The sequence below is a fragment of the Copadichromis virginalis genome, linkage group LG2 (assembly GCF_057382275.1).
Source record: "Copadichromis virginalis isolate Kocher_CV1m ecotype Utaka linkage group LG2, C_Virginalis_male_GT1.1, whole genome shotgun sequence".
In the NCBI taxonomy this organism is placed as follows: Eukaryota; Metazoa; Chordata; class Actinopteri; order Cichliformes; family Cichlidae; genus Copadichromis; species Copadichromis virginalis.
The window spans coordinates 34,543,987-34,560,531 of record NC_140619.1 but is presented as its reverse complement, the minus strand read 5'-3'; the positions used below and the strand labels follow the sequence as shown (position 1 = coordinate 34,560,531).

General features: G+C 41.6%; 2 protein-coding genes across 3 annotated transcripts; one reads left to right on the top strand and one right to left on the bottom strand.

Moving 5' to 3' along the window:
- Window positions 1–401: 401 nt before the first annotated feature.
- On the top strand, window positions 402–7,216 carry cfl1 (cofilin 1). Its single transcript, XM_085431971.1, has 4 exons — window positions 402–542; window positions 4,178–4,488; window positions 4,575–4,651; window positions 6,187–7,216. The coding sequence occupies exons 1-4, from the start codon at window positions 540–542 to the stop codon at window positions 6,297–6,299; spliced, it is 504 nt and encodes a 167-aa protein (XP_085288097.1). The 5' UTR covers window positions 402–539; the 3' UTR covers window positions 6,300–7,216.
- Window positions 7,217–9,260: 2,044 nt separating this feature from the next.
- On the bottom strand, window positions 9,261–14,706 carry prss23 (serine protease 23). 2 transcript variants are annotated; one of them, XM_085431937.1, is made up of 2 exons: window positions 14,441–14,706; window positions 9,261–10,895 (listed from the first exon to the last, which is right to left on the bottom strand). In XM_085431937.1, exon 2 carries the CDS (start codon window positions 10,876–10,878, stop codon window positions 9,775–9,777), a length of 1,104 nt encoding a protein of 367 aa, XP_085288063.1. In that variant the 5' UTR covers window positions 10,879–10,895; window positions 14,441–14,706; the 3' UTR covers window positions 9,261–9,774. The 2 variants fall into 2 exon arrangements, with proteins under 2 accessions (XP_085288063.1, XP_085288054.1); XM_085431928.1 differs by lacking the exon at window positions 14,441–14,706 and adding an exon at window positions 12,594–12,840.
- Window positions 14,707–16,545: the final 1,839 nt, after the last annotated feature.

Below are 16,545 nucleotides of genomic sequence, written 5' to 3'. Positions count from 1 at the left end.
AGTCGTGCTAATTTTACTCATCATTAAGTACCACTGAAGGTTAAATAGGTCTCACTTGCCGAGATTTGTAGGTTTTTTCACATTTTAAGAAAAACACATATTCCCATAATGCACTCTGTTATCGGTTTGGTATGTTTGATTTGTTCACGTACACTTGCCGCCACCACCCTAATGAAATATACATATATCAGATGGCAATGGGAAAATTGTGAAACGATACATATTATATATTTAAAAATATTATATATTTAAAAATGAGTTGACAATTAAACCAGGCGCCACTTAGTGCCTGGTTTCATTTTGCGTGGATTAGATTCGAGGCCCTCTCTGTGTTATCGTCATGTTTGTTATTGACCAGTAGGCACAACAGCCGGACTACCGCGGTTAACAGACATTCACTCCCGCTCGTGCACTTTGGTCTAACCGGGGCCGCGCTTAAGGGCGCGTTCACGCTTCGCATCCAGTGTTTGTGAGCAAGAGCGACGATTCAATCGCCTTTTCAATTTCTACGAGACGCAGACGAATCCAGAGCTACAGCTATGGTAGGTTTAACACAGCCTTTTCGTACTTTTGTGTTTTTTATGCATTCTCGATGGCTTTTCTGCCTAATAATGACTCAGTTTAAGCCCGCGGGGAATTTTAACTGGGTTTAATTTGTAAGTGTTTTAGCGTCACTCGAGCCGGCTGTATGCCGCAGGAGCCTGTGCTAGCGCTTGGCTAGGCTGGGGAGCTGACTAGGAAACTGGATGGCTAATAATGCCGTAACGCAGTGTAGTCTTTCAGTGTTCGCATTCAGTGAACTTTCCGAGCGGCAATTTTCACACGATGGAGATAACAGACTAGGTTAATCACTAACGATTTTTTTTTTTTTAAGTAAAAGCCACTGGCGCCATTTCGTTCATCTCCCAAGTGTTTCGCCGACAAAAAGCCGCTTTATCAAGGGGCCCCTGTCTGAGTTAACGTCCGCACCGTTGCCATGACACTGCTCCGGTGTTTCCACTGCATCATGTTTCAGTTATTTCACCTGTGCTCGCCCGTGTTCCCGCATCACAGGGCTGCGGCGCTGGCAGGTGCAGCAGCACCCGTGCCTCCGGGGCTGCCCGGCTAGCTGTATTGTTAGCCGGAGTAGCTGCGTTACAGTGCAGCCAGAAATGACACCCATTTTGGCGCTAGCTGAAATTTTCTTCTTTGTCTGTACACGGCTCCCATACTGACGCTGTTGTTTTAAGTGCAGGTGCATTCGTAAAGCATTATTATTATATTATCCCACAGTGAGGGCAAAAGCACAAACCGCATGATTGTGGTGGAGGGACGCCGTGAGAATAAATGTGCGATTTGACAGACGACCGGTCCCTTTTAGAGCAGTTTTGCCTTATATAGCAAGCTAGCGTTCACATGTGCGTGTGCTGCATTCATGGCCCCACCCTGAATTTGGTGCAAAGACCATTTTGTTTGGGGCTGTATTTTTTTTATTTTTTATGTCTCAGCGATTAGATTGGACCTATCGCAACTGCCCCCCCGTAGCTTTACTCCGTTTCTTCAGGGAGGAACCGCATCTTTGACCGGATTATTACCGTTATGAAACACCAATTTGGCAGCGTTAGGGGCCGCTTACTAGAAGCTAGCGGGGCCGCTGTGTCTTCACGTTCGGCGCTGCGCATCTTTTATTTTGCGCTGCGCATCTAATTCATACAGCTGTTTACTCACGCGGGTCGGGGGGAAAATAAATAGATGTCTATTCATTCATTCATTCATATGTGAAACACTAGAGAAGCAGGGATAGTTTTCCCCCACCGCCCCCAAAGGGAAAAATAATGTTTATCTAAGTACTATCGCCATTTTCCTCGCTATCCTCACAGACGTGCACTAAATCACCCCGAGAGTCTAGACATAAGCCTGCCGTGGTCTTCCAGTGAAATTGTCCTGCAGCATAAAGGTGAGAGGCCTGTAATCCTGATAAGGAAGACTTGGACTGTGACTCCTTTGTACTGATTCAGTTGAACCTTGGCGTCAGTGATTATCATTAGATAAGATTAGAGCTGGGTCTGAGCGCAGTCATAACGGTTCCACAAAAAAAAAAAAAACTAGTACCATCTCTTTTTATTATTATTTAACAGTTGCAGGCCATGTTTGGTGGTTGTAGTCCTTATCCCTTCCTTCGAGGAAGAATGCAGTGAGATGACTGTGCTTTCTCATGTGCAAAATAGTGTGTGAACTTGACCAAACTGCAAAGGCACGGAGAAATGGTGCAGTACCAGTCTTACTTTATTAAGTAGGGCTGCTCACTGGTTAATTATTACTCTGGAATTCTCATTATCTTACAGGCCTTTAACGCCCTGAGCAAACATACAATGTCTGCCCCGGGCTGCTCCCCCAGTTTTCCATGTTTCCTGCCCCATTATTTCCTTTTCATTGTCTTTTTTTTTTCTCCCCCATTGCTTGGGGGATCTGTTTTTTTTTTTTTTTTTCCTTTCCTGTAAGGGGCCTTAAACAGAGTCAGAAGACATGATTGTGACAGTGAACTTGGGTAGCCTGTATTATACATTTCAACAGAAGCTTCATTGTTCATGACTAAGGGCGACGCTGAAATGCTCAAATCCTGACCACACCCTCACCCACGTGGTCATCTTTATAGCAGAGATGCCTGTTGCGTGGAGAAAGGCCGAAGCTGGGTAATGTTTTATAACTGCTCGTCCAGTCATAGTCACAGAAGTGTAGACACACCTGTTAGCTGAACTTACAGGGTTTTTTTATGTTCAGTGTGGACTTTGGACAGTCTAGACTGGCCACAGTTTGCCGTTTTGTTTTCACTATTCCCTTGTTATATATTATTGAGGAAATTGTGTTTTTATGACAAAATCATCAGTGTTTATTTAATTGAAACTCGTGAAAATATTCAGTTTTGTTTTATCCAGCCCACATCTGGTAATCACCACATCTTTTGTGCGTTCAAGCCTTTTCATCAGTCACTGGGAGTGTTCCTGCTCTCTCTCTCTGTGTGATGGTCACATGCCACCCTCTCAGGCCATTCTTCAGCCTAACGATGTCTGTATTTACTGTAGTTGTCACGTTCGGCCTGTTGAAGACCACAGCCTCGCGTTGACGAAGCAGTGACTATAGAAAATGACAAAAACCCACCCTTTTGTTTGACTCAAGCGTAAAATACATTCAGTTCCTGTGCATCTCCTGCCAAGTTAAACAGTTACTGTAAAAATATACCATCACCTTTTATAGTAAATGCAGAGGTGCTGAAAAATTCCAGGGTTTTTTTTTTGAAGAAAAGAAATTCCAGCAGACCTGAAGCCATTTCTGCTTGGTTTGTATCAGGGAGGACACAATTGTAATAAAAATGAACGTGGGTGTTTTACATGCCAAAATGTTCATGGCATTGTTTTTTTGAAGAAACTCGTGCAGAGTCAGACAAACAAATTAATAATTATTCCAGTGATGGGCGAGGAAACAGGTTTCGGAACCTTTTTTGAACTTTCTCTGTTGGATGTTTTTCCAGTCTGAATAACATATTTGTGTAAACTATCTAGTGTTTGGTTTATGTTCTGAATGATCAAAAAGTTTTTTAATTCATTGTAAACAATTGAAATAAAAAGTATACTTTAAAAAAACATTAAAGCTACCTCAAGTGATGTATATGAACTTGGAACACTAAACAAAATGAAAAACAAATTTAGAGGAAATGGCTTTTTAGTTTTTAGTATTAGTTAGTTTGGTAAAACATTGTTATCACAACTTTCCTAATGAGGTAATATCCTGGATAACCTGTTTCTCTGTCAGATCCGCCTCTTGCTTTTCGCATCTGGTTTCAAAAGATGGTGATGGCAGAGACTCTTAGTTCAAGGCTTCATAACAAGCCTTCATAAACTAGTGGATGACATCAGTGGCTGCATCGATCTTTTATTATGTGGATAATACTCACATTTGAAAAGTTAAAGGCATCTTTTGCAGACTTGTTGATGAGTAGAAGCATTAGTCAGTTCACATTAATAACATTTTGTTCTTAATTTTGTATTGTTCTCCGTATTTTGTGAATTATGAGTTATATACTGTACTGAAGCTATTCAGGCATGTTAGGGAATTACTTGAATTTTCAAGAGTTGTTTTAGGGCAGCTGTTGTGATTTTGATATATGAGACTCTGTATTAACACATGGTTCGATCCTTAGGCCTCCGGTGTGAAAGTCACAGATGAAGTCATCACGGTCTTCAATGACATGAAGGTGCGTAAGGCTCAGCCAAATGAGGACGAGAAGAAGAAGAGGAAGAAGGCCATCCTGTTCTGCCTGAGCAAGGACCTGAAGAACATTGTTCTGGACGACGGCAAAGAGATCCTCGTGGGCGACTTGGGAACCACCGTGCAGGACCCATACCAGCACTTTGTGAAGATGCTGCCCCCAAACGATTGCCGCTATGCTCTGTATGACGCCACCTACGAGACCAAAGAAACAAAGAAGGAGGACCTCGTCTTTATCTTCTGGTGAAAGCAACCGTTATTACACATTTAAAAGTTTTTGAGCTTCATTAAATTGACATTAGAGTTAAATTGTTTTCCTTACGTCACAGGGCTCCAGATAGCGCTCCCTTGAAGAGTAAGATGATCTATGCCAGCTCAAAAGATGCCATCAAGAGGAAATTTGAAGGTGAGTGTCTGGTTGTGATCAGAGAATCATCAGAAACAAGTATTCACACTTGATCTTGAACCACACTCAAACCTGAATTATGTAAACGCTCTCGAGACAACACAACAGAGGGTATCACCTGACTCTGCTGTCGCCCTCAGCTCACAAAGGATGAATGCATCTTTGAGTTAATTGTTTTAATATTGTTTTAATAATGTCAGTATTATAAGTGACGAGCCCTCAGTCCCCAGTATCACAATACTTTATTGATCCATAGGGAAATTATGTATTGGATGTTGTTGCTCATAGATGCGATGGGTGGATCCTTTAAATGTGGCCACATGTGAGCTTAAAGATGAAAATAAGATTTTTGGTGAGTAGAGACGCTGTTGCAATTGTGGTGTTTAGTGAGGGTGGATATAACTGTGAAACCCAGCACTGCACAAGACTTATGATTGTCATTTTATTAGCCAACGAGCTTTCTGATTCTAATAATGATCACAAGTTGCATGTTTTATTAATTAACATATGAAATTAGTGGTCAAGTCTGTAAAGTCATCTGGGATGTGTTTACTGAGGTCTCAGATTGAGGGAACAGAGGGTCATTTTCACAGTGCACTTCCATAAAGAGGTACCCCCTGCCGGGCTGCAGTCAGCCAGAGACGATCATAAAGTGAAACATGACTTGAAGTGTTTCTTTTGATCAATAAGTTTGCTGATGGTGTCGCACCCAGCTTTTATATGATTTTAAACTCATCATGGTCCCAGTATTTTATTAAGGTTAAAAACAAGATTTGTGACACAAGAAGGAGCTTTGTTTGTTGTTTTTTTGCAAGCCATAAAATGTTTAAGAACCACTGCCCTATGAGCAAATGCTTGGTGATGGTTGACATGAAGACGAAAGAAGAAAATGAAAAGAGGAGCAGAAAACACGAGAAACTAACAGGGCCAAGCTACAGGAGAGAGAAAAGACAAGAATTAATGGCATGCTGTAGTGGCATCTAATAGGGCTCAGTGCATCATGGGAAGTTCATCAGCAGTCTGAGTCTATAGCAGTGTAAGTGAGAGTGGTTCAGGGTCCGCTGATACAGCTCTAACCATCAAAAGGAAAGTTTAATGCTTGATCTTGTGAGCAGAGAGGAGTGTTTGTCCCCTGAACCCAACTGAGAGAGGAGTCTAATAGCTGAAGAATCTGGCTCCCATTTTACTTTTTAGAAACTCAGGAACCACAAGTAAGGCTGCAGTCTGAGAGCGGACTGCTGTATTGGGATAATATGATACTATGAGTTCTTTAAGAGCTCATTTGGGACTTTGTGTGTCTGTCCACCTTAGGTTTTTGTTTGTTTGTTTGTTTGTTTGTTTGTTTGTTTGTTATTTAAGTAATTTTGTATTAAAATGAAGTGGATTTGAAACGCTTCCAAATGTCAGGCATTGTTTGTAGGATGAGTGAATATTTTCTCCTGTTAAACTTGTTTGTCAGTGTACATTCATCAAATGAGCTCACCTGCTGAGTTTTTTCCCCCCTTGATGCATAACTCTGCCTGTCTATTTTGCAGGTATTAAGCACGAATGGCAGGTGAACGGTTTTGAAGATCTTAAAGACCGGCACACTCTGGCAGAAAAGCTCGGTGGCTCATCGGTAGTCAGTCTGGAAGGAGCTCCTTTATAAATATCCCTCCCCCTCTTCTCCGGCTTCGATTAAAGCCTTTCAGACACATCTGTCGGGTTTAGCTGTTCATTCCAGTGTGGTGTGGAGAAGGGCAAAAGCAGAACCAGCATCAATTCGTGGGACTCTCGGGGAGGGATATCATGGGTGGGTTTTTGGGGTCAAGTGACAGTTTTAAAAAACGACAACAACAAAAATAAAACAACAACGAATCAGACTGTCATTCCAGTTCATGCAACGTAAAGATTATGAACAAAACACAAAGGAAAACATTAAGATACAACTGAAGAAGGAAAATGATGACGATGATTAAAACTTAAATACACACAGTTCGTGTTTAAGGACAGGGTTTCATTCTTTCCAGGTTCCATTTGACTGACTGCAGAGAAAGAGACGGTCAGCAAACCTTCTAGTTTCCCAACCACTGAATCCTGACAGATAATTGTTCCAACTACGTTTTTTTTTGTTTTTTTGTTTTGTTTTGTTTTTTTTGCCAAACTTCTAGTTAAGTTTTGTAAGTGTGTATAGTTGAGTAGGTGTAGTAATGAACTAATTCATTTGATTGCAGGAGCTGTATAAAAACACTCTGGGGGAACACGGTTAAATATATATAATTTTTTTTCTTTGTTTTGTTATTCCATTGTTCTTTTTTTTGTTTTTGAAAGGTTCCAAAACTTGAGCAATTCCTTTATATTTCCAGTTCCGGGTGAGAAAAAAACATGACATTTGATGTAGTGAACAGACATTCCTTGTACTCGTTAAAACCAGGATTTCCTCAACTTAAAAACTTTGGTGTTATGAAGGTCTGATGGGGAGCGATGTGTATATGAAAGACCAGTGGTCAGAGTTTAGACTGAATACTGAATGGTGGATGTTTTGTATCGTCTCCTTATCTCTAATAAAAAGCACTAAACTACTGACACGTGCTGCTCTTGAGTTTGTTTACTCTCAACAGTGTTTTGGCTTTTTGATGATGTGTGACACAGAATTATTTTTAGTAGCTACATGGTCATGGGGGACCAGTATTTAAAGCACAACCTGCATGTCCAGTCCAAGAAAATCTATATCATTTTGCATGAAAGTGTCCTATGTTCAGTTAATGTACTGAACAATATTTCTTGATGAAATATTCATGTTGAAAATCTTTACTGACATATTGCCAGCAAACGACAGTCGGTGAATACCAAAATAAACCCACTGAGGGCATGCTGTAAAATCAAAATGAAAAAACAAACACATAATGCAATGATCCAAATCCTAAACACAAAATTTATTCACAAAAGAACACAGGAAAGATTCCAGCTGATCATCAGCCTCTCATTTATTTTGTCTCATGGAGTCTCCAAATGTTTCCCGTTGGCGGTAGAATGACTGGTTCTTGCATAGCACGTTTCTACTCAAAGCAGGTATCAAAATGGCAACCTGCCAATTAACAGATGATCTGCTCTACCTCCTGAGCTTCAGCCACTCCCAAGTCTGGGCTGCAGGTCAGTTCAGCACCCGGACTCTACAGCTGTGAAGCCATACTGTTGTAATAGAAGCAGTATGTGATTTAGCAATGTCTTGCTGAAATATGCAAGCTTTCAATGAAGCTCCATCATGCAAAGATGAAGCAATGTATGCTTCCATTGCTTCATCTTTGCATGATGGAGCTTTAAGCTAAATTTGTGGACTAAACAGTGAACTTTTTTAACAAACAATAATTTCTGGAAGTGCTCCTGAGCCTGTGCAGTGATTTCCATGACAGAATCGTGGGTGTTTTTAAAGCAGCGCTGCCTCAGTCCCCGAACATCACAGGCATGCAATATTCATTTTCAGCCTTGTTCCTTGTGCGCACAGATATCTTCAGATTCTCTTAATCTGTGGATGATAATATGTACTGTAGATAATGAAATATTCAAAAGTCTTCACAATTTAGCCCAGCCTTTTTATTGTAAATAAAATATGGCTTTATGAGATTTGTTAACCGTTCTGTTTTTATTTGCATTTTACAGTGTCCTAACCTGGAATTTGGACTGCAGTTTCTGAGCCAGGTAGACAGCTCAGTTTACCTTAAAATGAGCCGGATCATAAAATAAATACAATAAAATCATGTAATTTAACACTAATGTCTTTAGTTTGCATAGCCATCCAGGTCACATGTTGACACTCCTGTGTTGGATTCCTCAGCCTAAAACAAGGAGTGCCGATCTTTTTTTAGTTCCTGGGCCACGTATAGCCGAAATTGTCTTAATCAGGATCAGTCTGCGAAACTATCTCTTAATAACCCTTAAAAAAAAAAAACAAATGAAAAAAATTGCTTGTCTTTATTTAAGCGTAACAAATTTTAAGTAGATTTTGAAAATGTTCACATCTGAACATCTAAATGTGAACTACTGACACCCACCTAGCCTGAGATATCTTAATAAGAGTAAGACGTCTCAGTTTTTGCACATTACGAAGAAATGCTGCCATAATAACTGGCAGCTCATTACCTAAACTCTGCCCCACAATTAAAAAAAAAGAAAAGCAGCAACTTTTATGGATTATTGACTTTAAAAACCACAATTTTCTGTCTTTAATGGTTCATTGTAGAGTGGAGTAGTCGGTCCCCTACCGATCACATGTTGAGTTTCTCGATCTCCAGCTTTGGGTAAGACACTGAACCCAGTGCAAAAGAATGATAGTTAGAAAGTGCTTGAAAGCATAGACTAAAACAAATAAATGTGTGAGTGAATGTGGTTTGTAGTATAGAGTGCTTTGGTATGAGAACCGTCCAAAATGCACACCGCCTTCATTTTGCAAAGCCCGTCAGACAGGTTTGAGCCTCCGCTTGAGGCACGGCCTCTTCTGTTCTGCAGTTCTGCAGACTCCTCTAACTGGATCATCACTCCTCCACAGCGGCAGCAGGTGTTATGACCACAGGAGGGCAGCACAGCACCACTCCTGAACCAGAGTCAAGACTATGGACACACACAGTTATAAATCTCTGTTTATTAAAATATACCAAGCATTTTTTTAAAAATAAAATAAAGTCAAAACTCTGTGTTTCCAGTCCGGACCAAGAACAGCAAACGGTCTCTGCTCTCAAGATACCAAAAACCAAGTCCCCAAAGCCAGAGCAGGAAAGATGCAAATACAGCCTTGGTGGATTACATTTGTCCACAGTAGGAAAATAATGTGCAGCTACTGACACACACATGAGTTACAGTGTTTTTTCCCCCTCTTGTTAAAAGTGGCTTCTGTTAATGCTGTGGAAACACTGACTTATTAATCTGACTGCGAGTGAAAACATATTAAAAGATGCCGTTCTGATGATCTCACAGGCTGGTTTATTTAATAGGCCCAGAGGTTACAGGGAGCAAATTAAAGACAGGAGAGAAATAACTCAGTGTTGAAATGGATCAGATATTTGACCCTGTGTGTGTTTTTTTAAAGTCATTTTGAGCTTTATTGTGTTTTTCATGCTCTGCTTTAAACCTCCTGCCTTTGGTCTTTCTCAGTCCTGGACACAGTCTAGCCGGTTTCCATGAACCCAGTAACAGATCTGAGCGAACTTTAAAGGAGTGATGCGCACGGCCACATTGTAATCCCGGTTCTCGCCATCTATCTCCAGCCACTGGTGTCCAGAGAAGATGCCGATGACCTTCCTTTCCCAGCGCTCTAAGTTGTTGTCCCACACTCGGCCGTATACTCCAGAGCCACTGGCTCCAGGTCGGGCATCGCAGTGCTGATATATCAGGTCATTGGACTCTTCTTCCACGGGACAAAACCTGTACACGAGCTGCCCGGGCCTGTCGCTGTCGAAACCGGAGAAGTGGATACGATGGCCTGCCAGATCGTCAGAGGACGGAGCCACAGAGAGACGCATGAAGGGACGACGGTGAGGCCAACGCAGCTCCAGCAGGGCATAATCGAACTCCATGCTAACCTCCTGAGGACCCTGGATCCAGCCCTTTGGCACACGGGTGCGTCTCACCCGCACCCAGTGGACCAGAGGCTTCTTGGCAGAAGTGAAGTGTGTTTTTGTGCCGTTGATAGATGGAGGGATCAGGAAGCCCACCCTGAGCCTTCGCGCCCCATTGACATAATCCTTCCCATCATGCACACAGTGTGCAGCTGTAAGGACGTGCCGCTGAGACACGAGAACGCCGGTGCAGCCGGTGGAGATCCGCACAGCTGTGGAAAAGGGGTAATCCAACAGGAAGTTGTCACCTTGTATGTTAAAGCGGCCATCCGCTCCATAGATCTGCCGTCTCACACGCCTGGGCTTCACTCTCCAGGGCGAAGGGTGAGCTCCTCCTGACTCTGCGTCATCCTCCACATCTACCGTGGTGAGAGTGCGCGAGCCGTCGGCGTACAGGGTCTCGAATGCCAGTTTCTCCATGAGCTGCTCTTCCTGCTCTCCTCTGTGGAAGCAACTTGCGTTGCAGTGAGTGGTGAAATCCAGCTGAGCGTAAGCACTGAAGCGGGAGCGGGCGAGAGGCGTCGGAGCGTGAGGGACCAGCGTGGGGACGTGGGCTGGAGGAGGGTGGAGGAGAGAGAAGGTGAGGGGGAGCTGAAGAAACAGGTGAGTCAGGAGGGAGCTCCCAGACGGCGTCATCGTGGTGATGGAAAACACTGAAAGGACACAGAAAATGATCAGGCATCTCTGAGATCGCATGGATTCCTGCACGTTTGACAGGAACGACAAATGTGGAAAACATTCCCAAACAAGATGCCCCAGAAATACACAAACTCTAATCCCTTCATAAATCTGCACTTGTTTTCAGATGATTATTGATTGTAAATCACACCACAAGTGAGGTCAGCTTAGAAAGTTTTATGTTGCAACGCAGGCCTGAACTTCATGTGGTGTGGAGAGGCAACAATGAACCTCTTGTTCCTTCAATATAGATTACCAGGAAAATGGGATTTCAGCCCAGTGGAAGCAGAGACGTGGTTTAATGTATGACAAATTACAAAGAAAAGTCAGTGAAAGAGTCAGAAAAAAAAGCTCTAAAAAACTCACGTTTGTTAAACTTCTTTAACAAACTTGAGAGTTTTTAAAGGCACTCGGATGTAAGGAGGTATTTTTCATTAAACATTAACTATGTTACAGCGTACACAAGGCTTTCGGGCTTTCAGGGCAGATTAGCAGGGATAAGCAGACACTTGATCCCCTTTAAAGACTGTGGATCCCCAGGCACTCATGGCACGAAGAGAGCAGGTGTGTAAAAAAAGTGAAAAGGCTACAAGTCCAGGCAGGGCAGCAGAACAGAGCATTACTCCTAACTAAAGACAGGGTGGGGCCTGTCCACACACCTATGAGCTGCCCCATAAAGCACTGTAACGGAGGTAGAGCTGCAGCAAAGGGATCCTGTAAGCTGGGAAAGTACAAATATCCTTCCATGGCAGCTGTGAGGACATTCAAAGTGGTAACAGCCTGGGAAGACGTGTAATCCACGTTTTAGGGTGTAAAATAAATGAAATAGTTGTCTTTTCACAGCCTTTTGTTTAATGTTGAATGTTTTAGAGAACTATTTTGATAGAAAATAAATAAAGATGAAAACACGGGAAAAGACACATTAATCTGGAGGAAAGATGGTGGGAAAGGTGTGGCTTTGTGGCCACTGCAGTAACCTGAGATCATGGTGTGTCTTTGAGCAGACCAAGTGCAAACAGTTTTTGTATCGCATATCAAAGTCTAGCCCTTACAGGAAGTGAGTCCTGATGTTTGGATTTGTTTTTACTTATTTTGGTAAGCAGTTAGGATAAGATAAAGAAATGGCTGTGTCCTACATTACAAACAATCCATTTCCTTTTTTTACACTTAAAATATATTTATAGAGCTGTTATATCATATTTGTTGCCCTTTCTGCTGACCCCAGGTCTTTCCAGAAAAGAAGATTTTTAATCTCAATGAGATTTTTTAAAGCATATATAAAAATCACCTTGCCAAAAACTGATTTCAGCTTTTACCTTGTTCCTGAAATGTCTGGTTATCATTCGTGAGAGACTTGTTTAGCTGATTATAGGTCAACAAGTCATTTAGAACAGTTTAAATATCTACAATCATCCAAGGCAAGTATCTAAAACCCTGCAGAAAACTTCCCGATCAGCATCTGATCTAGTCCATATAGATCATATGCTGCAGTGAGATGGACCGTAGCTCAAAGTTTGCTTAAAAAACTTCTTAGAAAATCTTTCAACCACCTCATTCAGGAAATTGTTCACGTACAAAAATAATTCGTAAATGTGAATGTAACTCGAGTTTAGCGCTTTATGTGTCCCAGTAGAGACACAGCAGCAGTTCTCAGCCAAGCCTCCCATTATTACCTCCTGATTACAGATCGATAGTCCGTGTTTACATCCCAGTCAAGTTCTCCTCCCCATCAGACGACTCCTTCGGGATCATTTCCCCAGGTTGTCCTCCACCTCTGCGCTGACAGGTTAGCTACTTTCTCCCACCTCCGACAGGTAAATCTCATAGGCTCTTTTACAGCGCGTGCACATGCAGCTCCAGGTGTGGAGCGAGTCTCGGGGCGTGCCGTGAAACCTGCTCTGCTCAGCCTGAGCGCCACAAATAAAACCTCGAGCCTGAAAACAAGTGTTTTCTCTTCATGCACCGGCCGGCCTCGCGGTCCTAGTGCCCCTCAACTTCCCGCCTGCCAGGGTGCCGAGGGGCAGCACGCGCTGTAGTTTTACAGGTTTAATCATAAGACAAAGTTAAACGGACTTTTTGACTGAATGGTGCTGAATGGTACTGGTTTTAAACGGTTTATAAAGTTTTCCTTCTTTTAAAAAATACATGAAAAGTTTTACATGATAAATGTCAAATCACAAATCATCTTTCTACTGAATGTTCCTCAGGCTGCCCACAAATTTCAATTTAAAGCAAGAAAGTTTCGGTTCAATTCAATTTCATTCAATTTTAGCTAAATAACACCAAATCACAACAACAGTTGCCTCAAGGTGCTTCATATTGTAATACAATAATAGAGCAAAAACCCCAAAAATCAAACAACTCCCTTTGAGCAAGCAGTATATTGGCGACAGTACATATTGTAAATCTCCTAAGGCTTTCAGTTCTGGTCAGACATTTGCATGCACTCATTGTGGGCGTGAATGTCATGGTAATTTGGGGCTTTTTACAGGGCTTTTTTAATGACTCTAAAAAACAATGTGTGCATAAGTTTACGTTTATTTTAGATTGTGTCTCATTCACACAGGGTCACATACATACAATAATTTAAATCTTTTAAGTGGTGCAGAAGGTTCTACAATATCTCTAAACTTGTCCTGTTAGAGTCTCATTGGTGATCATGATTGAACACAACTGATAGCTTCTCTTTGCCAGCATGAAAAAGGATTTGTTTGACAGCACTCATTGTATCAACCAAAACTCAGAACAATGGGAAAGTCCAAGGACCTCAGTGAAGACATAAGAAGGAGAGCTGTAGATTTACACGTGCTTGGAAGGTCTCGCTGAGCCATTTCTAAACAACTGCAGATTTCAAGATCATCAGTTTAAAAAATAACATGTCAGTACCAGTTATTCTGATGTGTCACCACTTTTTTAAAGTCTGGTCTTCAAACTTCATGCCCATGGTGAGTGCACGTGAGCTGCCAAGCATAACTGTATATAAATCGCCAATAAAAGCAGCCTACTTTAAGTTTTTGTTATACATGTAATTATATGACTTAGTATTAAATATGTGAGCATTCTGTTTGTTGCATGGGGGAAATTATATAAGTCTCACTGGACATATAGTTTATATATGTCGTTTTGGAGGGAATGGGAAATTCCCTTTATTAGAAAAACTCTTTCTGTTTCTTTCCATAACACTCTCCCCACTGTAATATCTTTAGTGTAGCTCTGTTGTGACATGAAGACTTAACATTCACTTCCATGAATCACCATTCCTGATTACTGTTTCTCCTCTACCGACTTAGTCACAGAATATAAGTGTTCATTTTCATATCATAATAAGTGTCTGGTGTTGAGCTTTGTAGCCCACAGCTACACCATAGCAAGAAAAATCTTGTTCCTGGCATCACACTTTTCATGCGTGCCAAAAGATAGATAAATTTGAAGACCAACTTCAGCGCACTCAGACACTCTAGCTGGCAGGCAGACGACCTGTTAGGGCATGTTAGCTGCAGAGTTCACCGCGTCCTCTGACCTTGATTTCCAGAGGTCTTTCGAATCTGTCAACCTGTGGAATTTGGGAAGCCCTGGAGTGACACTATTCGACGACTTGTTGCAGAAAACAGAGCTCCCAGTCACAGAGACGGTGCTTTCAGGGAAGCCAAAGAATCTCCCACCAAAGACAGAAGTCTGTCTGTCGCTGCTGTCCTCAGAGCAAATGTCACCCGAGAAGAACACCTACCCAACCCGCTCCTCATCTCTGTAATTAGACATTCAGCTGGTGCTCAGGGAGAACTATGGTGCTGACAGATTGAGTGTAAGGTATATTCCCTCTGAGATATGAAGGATGGTAAGAAAGATAGCATGCAAAAAGCTAGAGAAGTGTTGATGCAATTTCTGTAAGCAAGATGGTATCACTGCCTGTCTCTGTGCTACAGGCAGCGAGCACAAGAAGTTTTGTGTGTTCGCATGTGTGTGTTTGGCACCAAGCAGCTTGGCTTATGTTTCTCTCTGGAATTTCTCTCTTTCCGTCCTGTTCTTTTCAATGTTCCTCACAAAACATTCTGCTCAAATTAAACAGGGCAGAAGATGCACATGTTACCAGAAACATTATGTAAAATACTGTTTGCTTTCCTGCCAGCGCGGAGATGAGGAGATTAACACCCCTCTGCAAAGTATTGATTTCCAGACACCAACCCGTTAGCTTAGCTTACTACAAAGACTGGAATAAAGGGGTAATTTCTGTTCAGTCACATGACTGCTAACCACACAACAATAACTATGACTGCTGTTTTGGACGTGTGACACTATCAAGTGATCAGGCCCCAGTCAGACAGGCCTAGAGACCAGTCAGTGATCCCCTGGCAACCACAAATCTGTACTCCCAGTCTGGTTGGCAAGTGGTTGTCGGGAGTTTCAAGGTGAAATTGGTTGCAAAGATGGTTTAAAAACCTCACTGTGATTGCTTTGGGCACTAGCAAACGGAAGTTACCCACTTTTCTGCAAACATTCCCCAAGTACTCTCCAAGTGGTTGTGAAACTGTGAAAAATGCGATGCAAACTGGAAACGGAGACCATTTTCTTTCAAAGTAAAAGTTGCACTTTTTCAAATGTGTTGGCTGTAGTACTGCAGTACAGGTTTTAATGCTCTCAGTTTCCAGTTCGGATAGCATTTTTTACAGATCCACTATTTCCGTTCAATTTCAGTTCAGTTTTATTCATATAGCACCAAATCATAACAACAGCTGCCTCAAGGTGCTTTATATTGTAAGGCAATGACCCTACAATAACACAACTACTGCTTGGTGAGTAGCTGGTGACTGTTTGCAGACAAGTTGGTGGCCTTCATGCAAATTACAGGCAAGTACTATAAAATACTATCAAAACTTGTAAATACCATCATAATATTGTTGTAAATCTATATTTTCAACCATCACTGCACATGTTGCATGCCAAATGTTTACATGCATGATTAGAAAGATAAACCACCAGTAATTATGCAGCCCAGCTGTACATAATTTTGTTATTAAGTGCAGTAATTAATACACAATCATTTAACATTATCAGGCATTTTTTATGAAACGTTGAATGCACAATCAAATATAAACTGTTGGCTCTGCAGTTTCCTGCAATTCAATAAGAACGATTTTATTTCTCTCCTTGATGATTGCTGCAGCCGGTGGTAATTTGTGTGCAAACAATGTGTGAGTGCAGTGTCAAAGGTCGTGTCAGTAGGTTGTATCATCTCCACTATGGCCATCGTTTAACCACAAGTGATAAAATCTACCAACAGACTCTACAGCTACACAAAATCTCTGCAAAAGCTAAAGCATAATAATAACAATCATAGTTTGTATTTTTACACCACTTTAGAAGTTCCACAGATAACTTTTCACCTTCTACACTTAAAGCAAATTAAATAAATGTGATACAAGCAGTGAACTTTGGAGGTGCTGTGTGTGGACTAAGATAAAAGGTGTGATTTTACCTTTCAAAATATGAAAAAAAAAATCCTTCAATTGAAGAAAAAAGGTGTGCTACTAGGTGTGTTAGCAAAAGCTAAAGTAGAATTACAGTAGAGTAATATGCCCTTCAGAGGAAGTAGAAAACCTGATTTCCACCAAAAGCTTTTATAGCCTG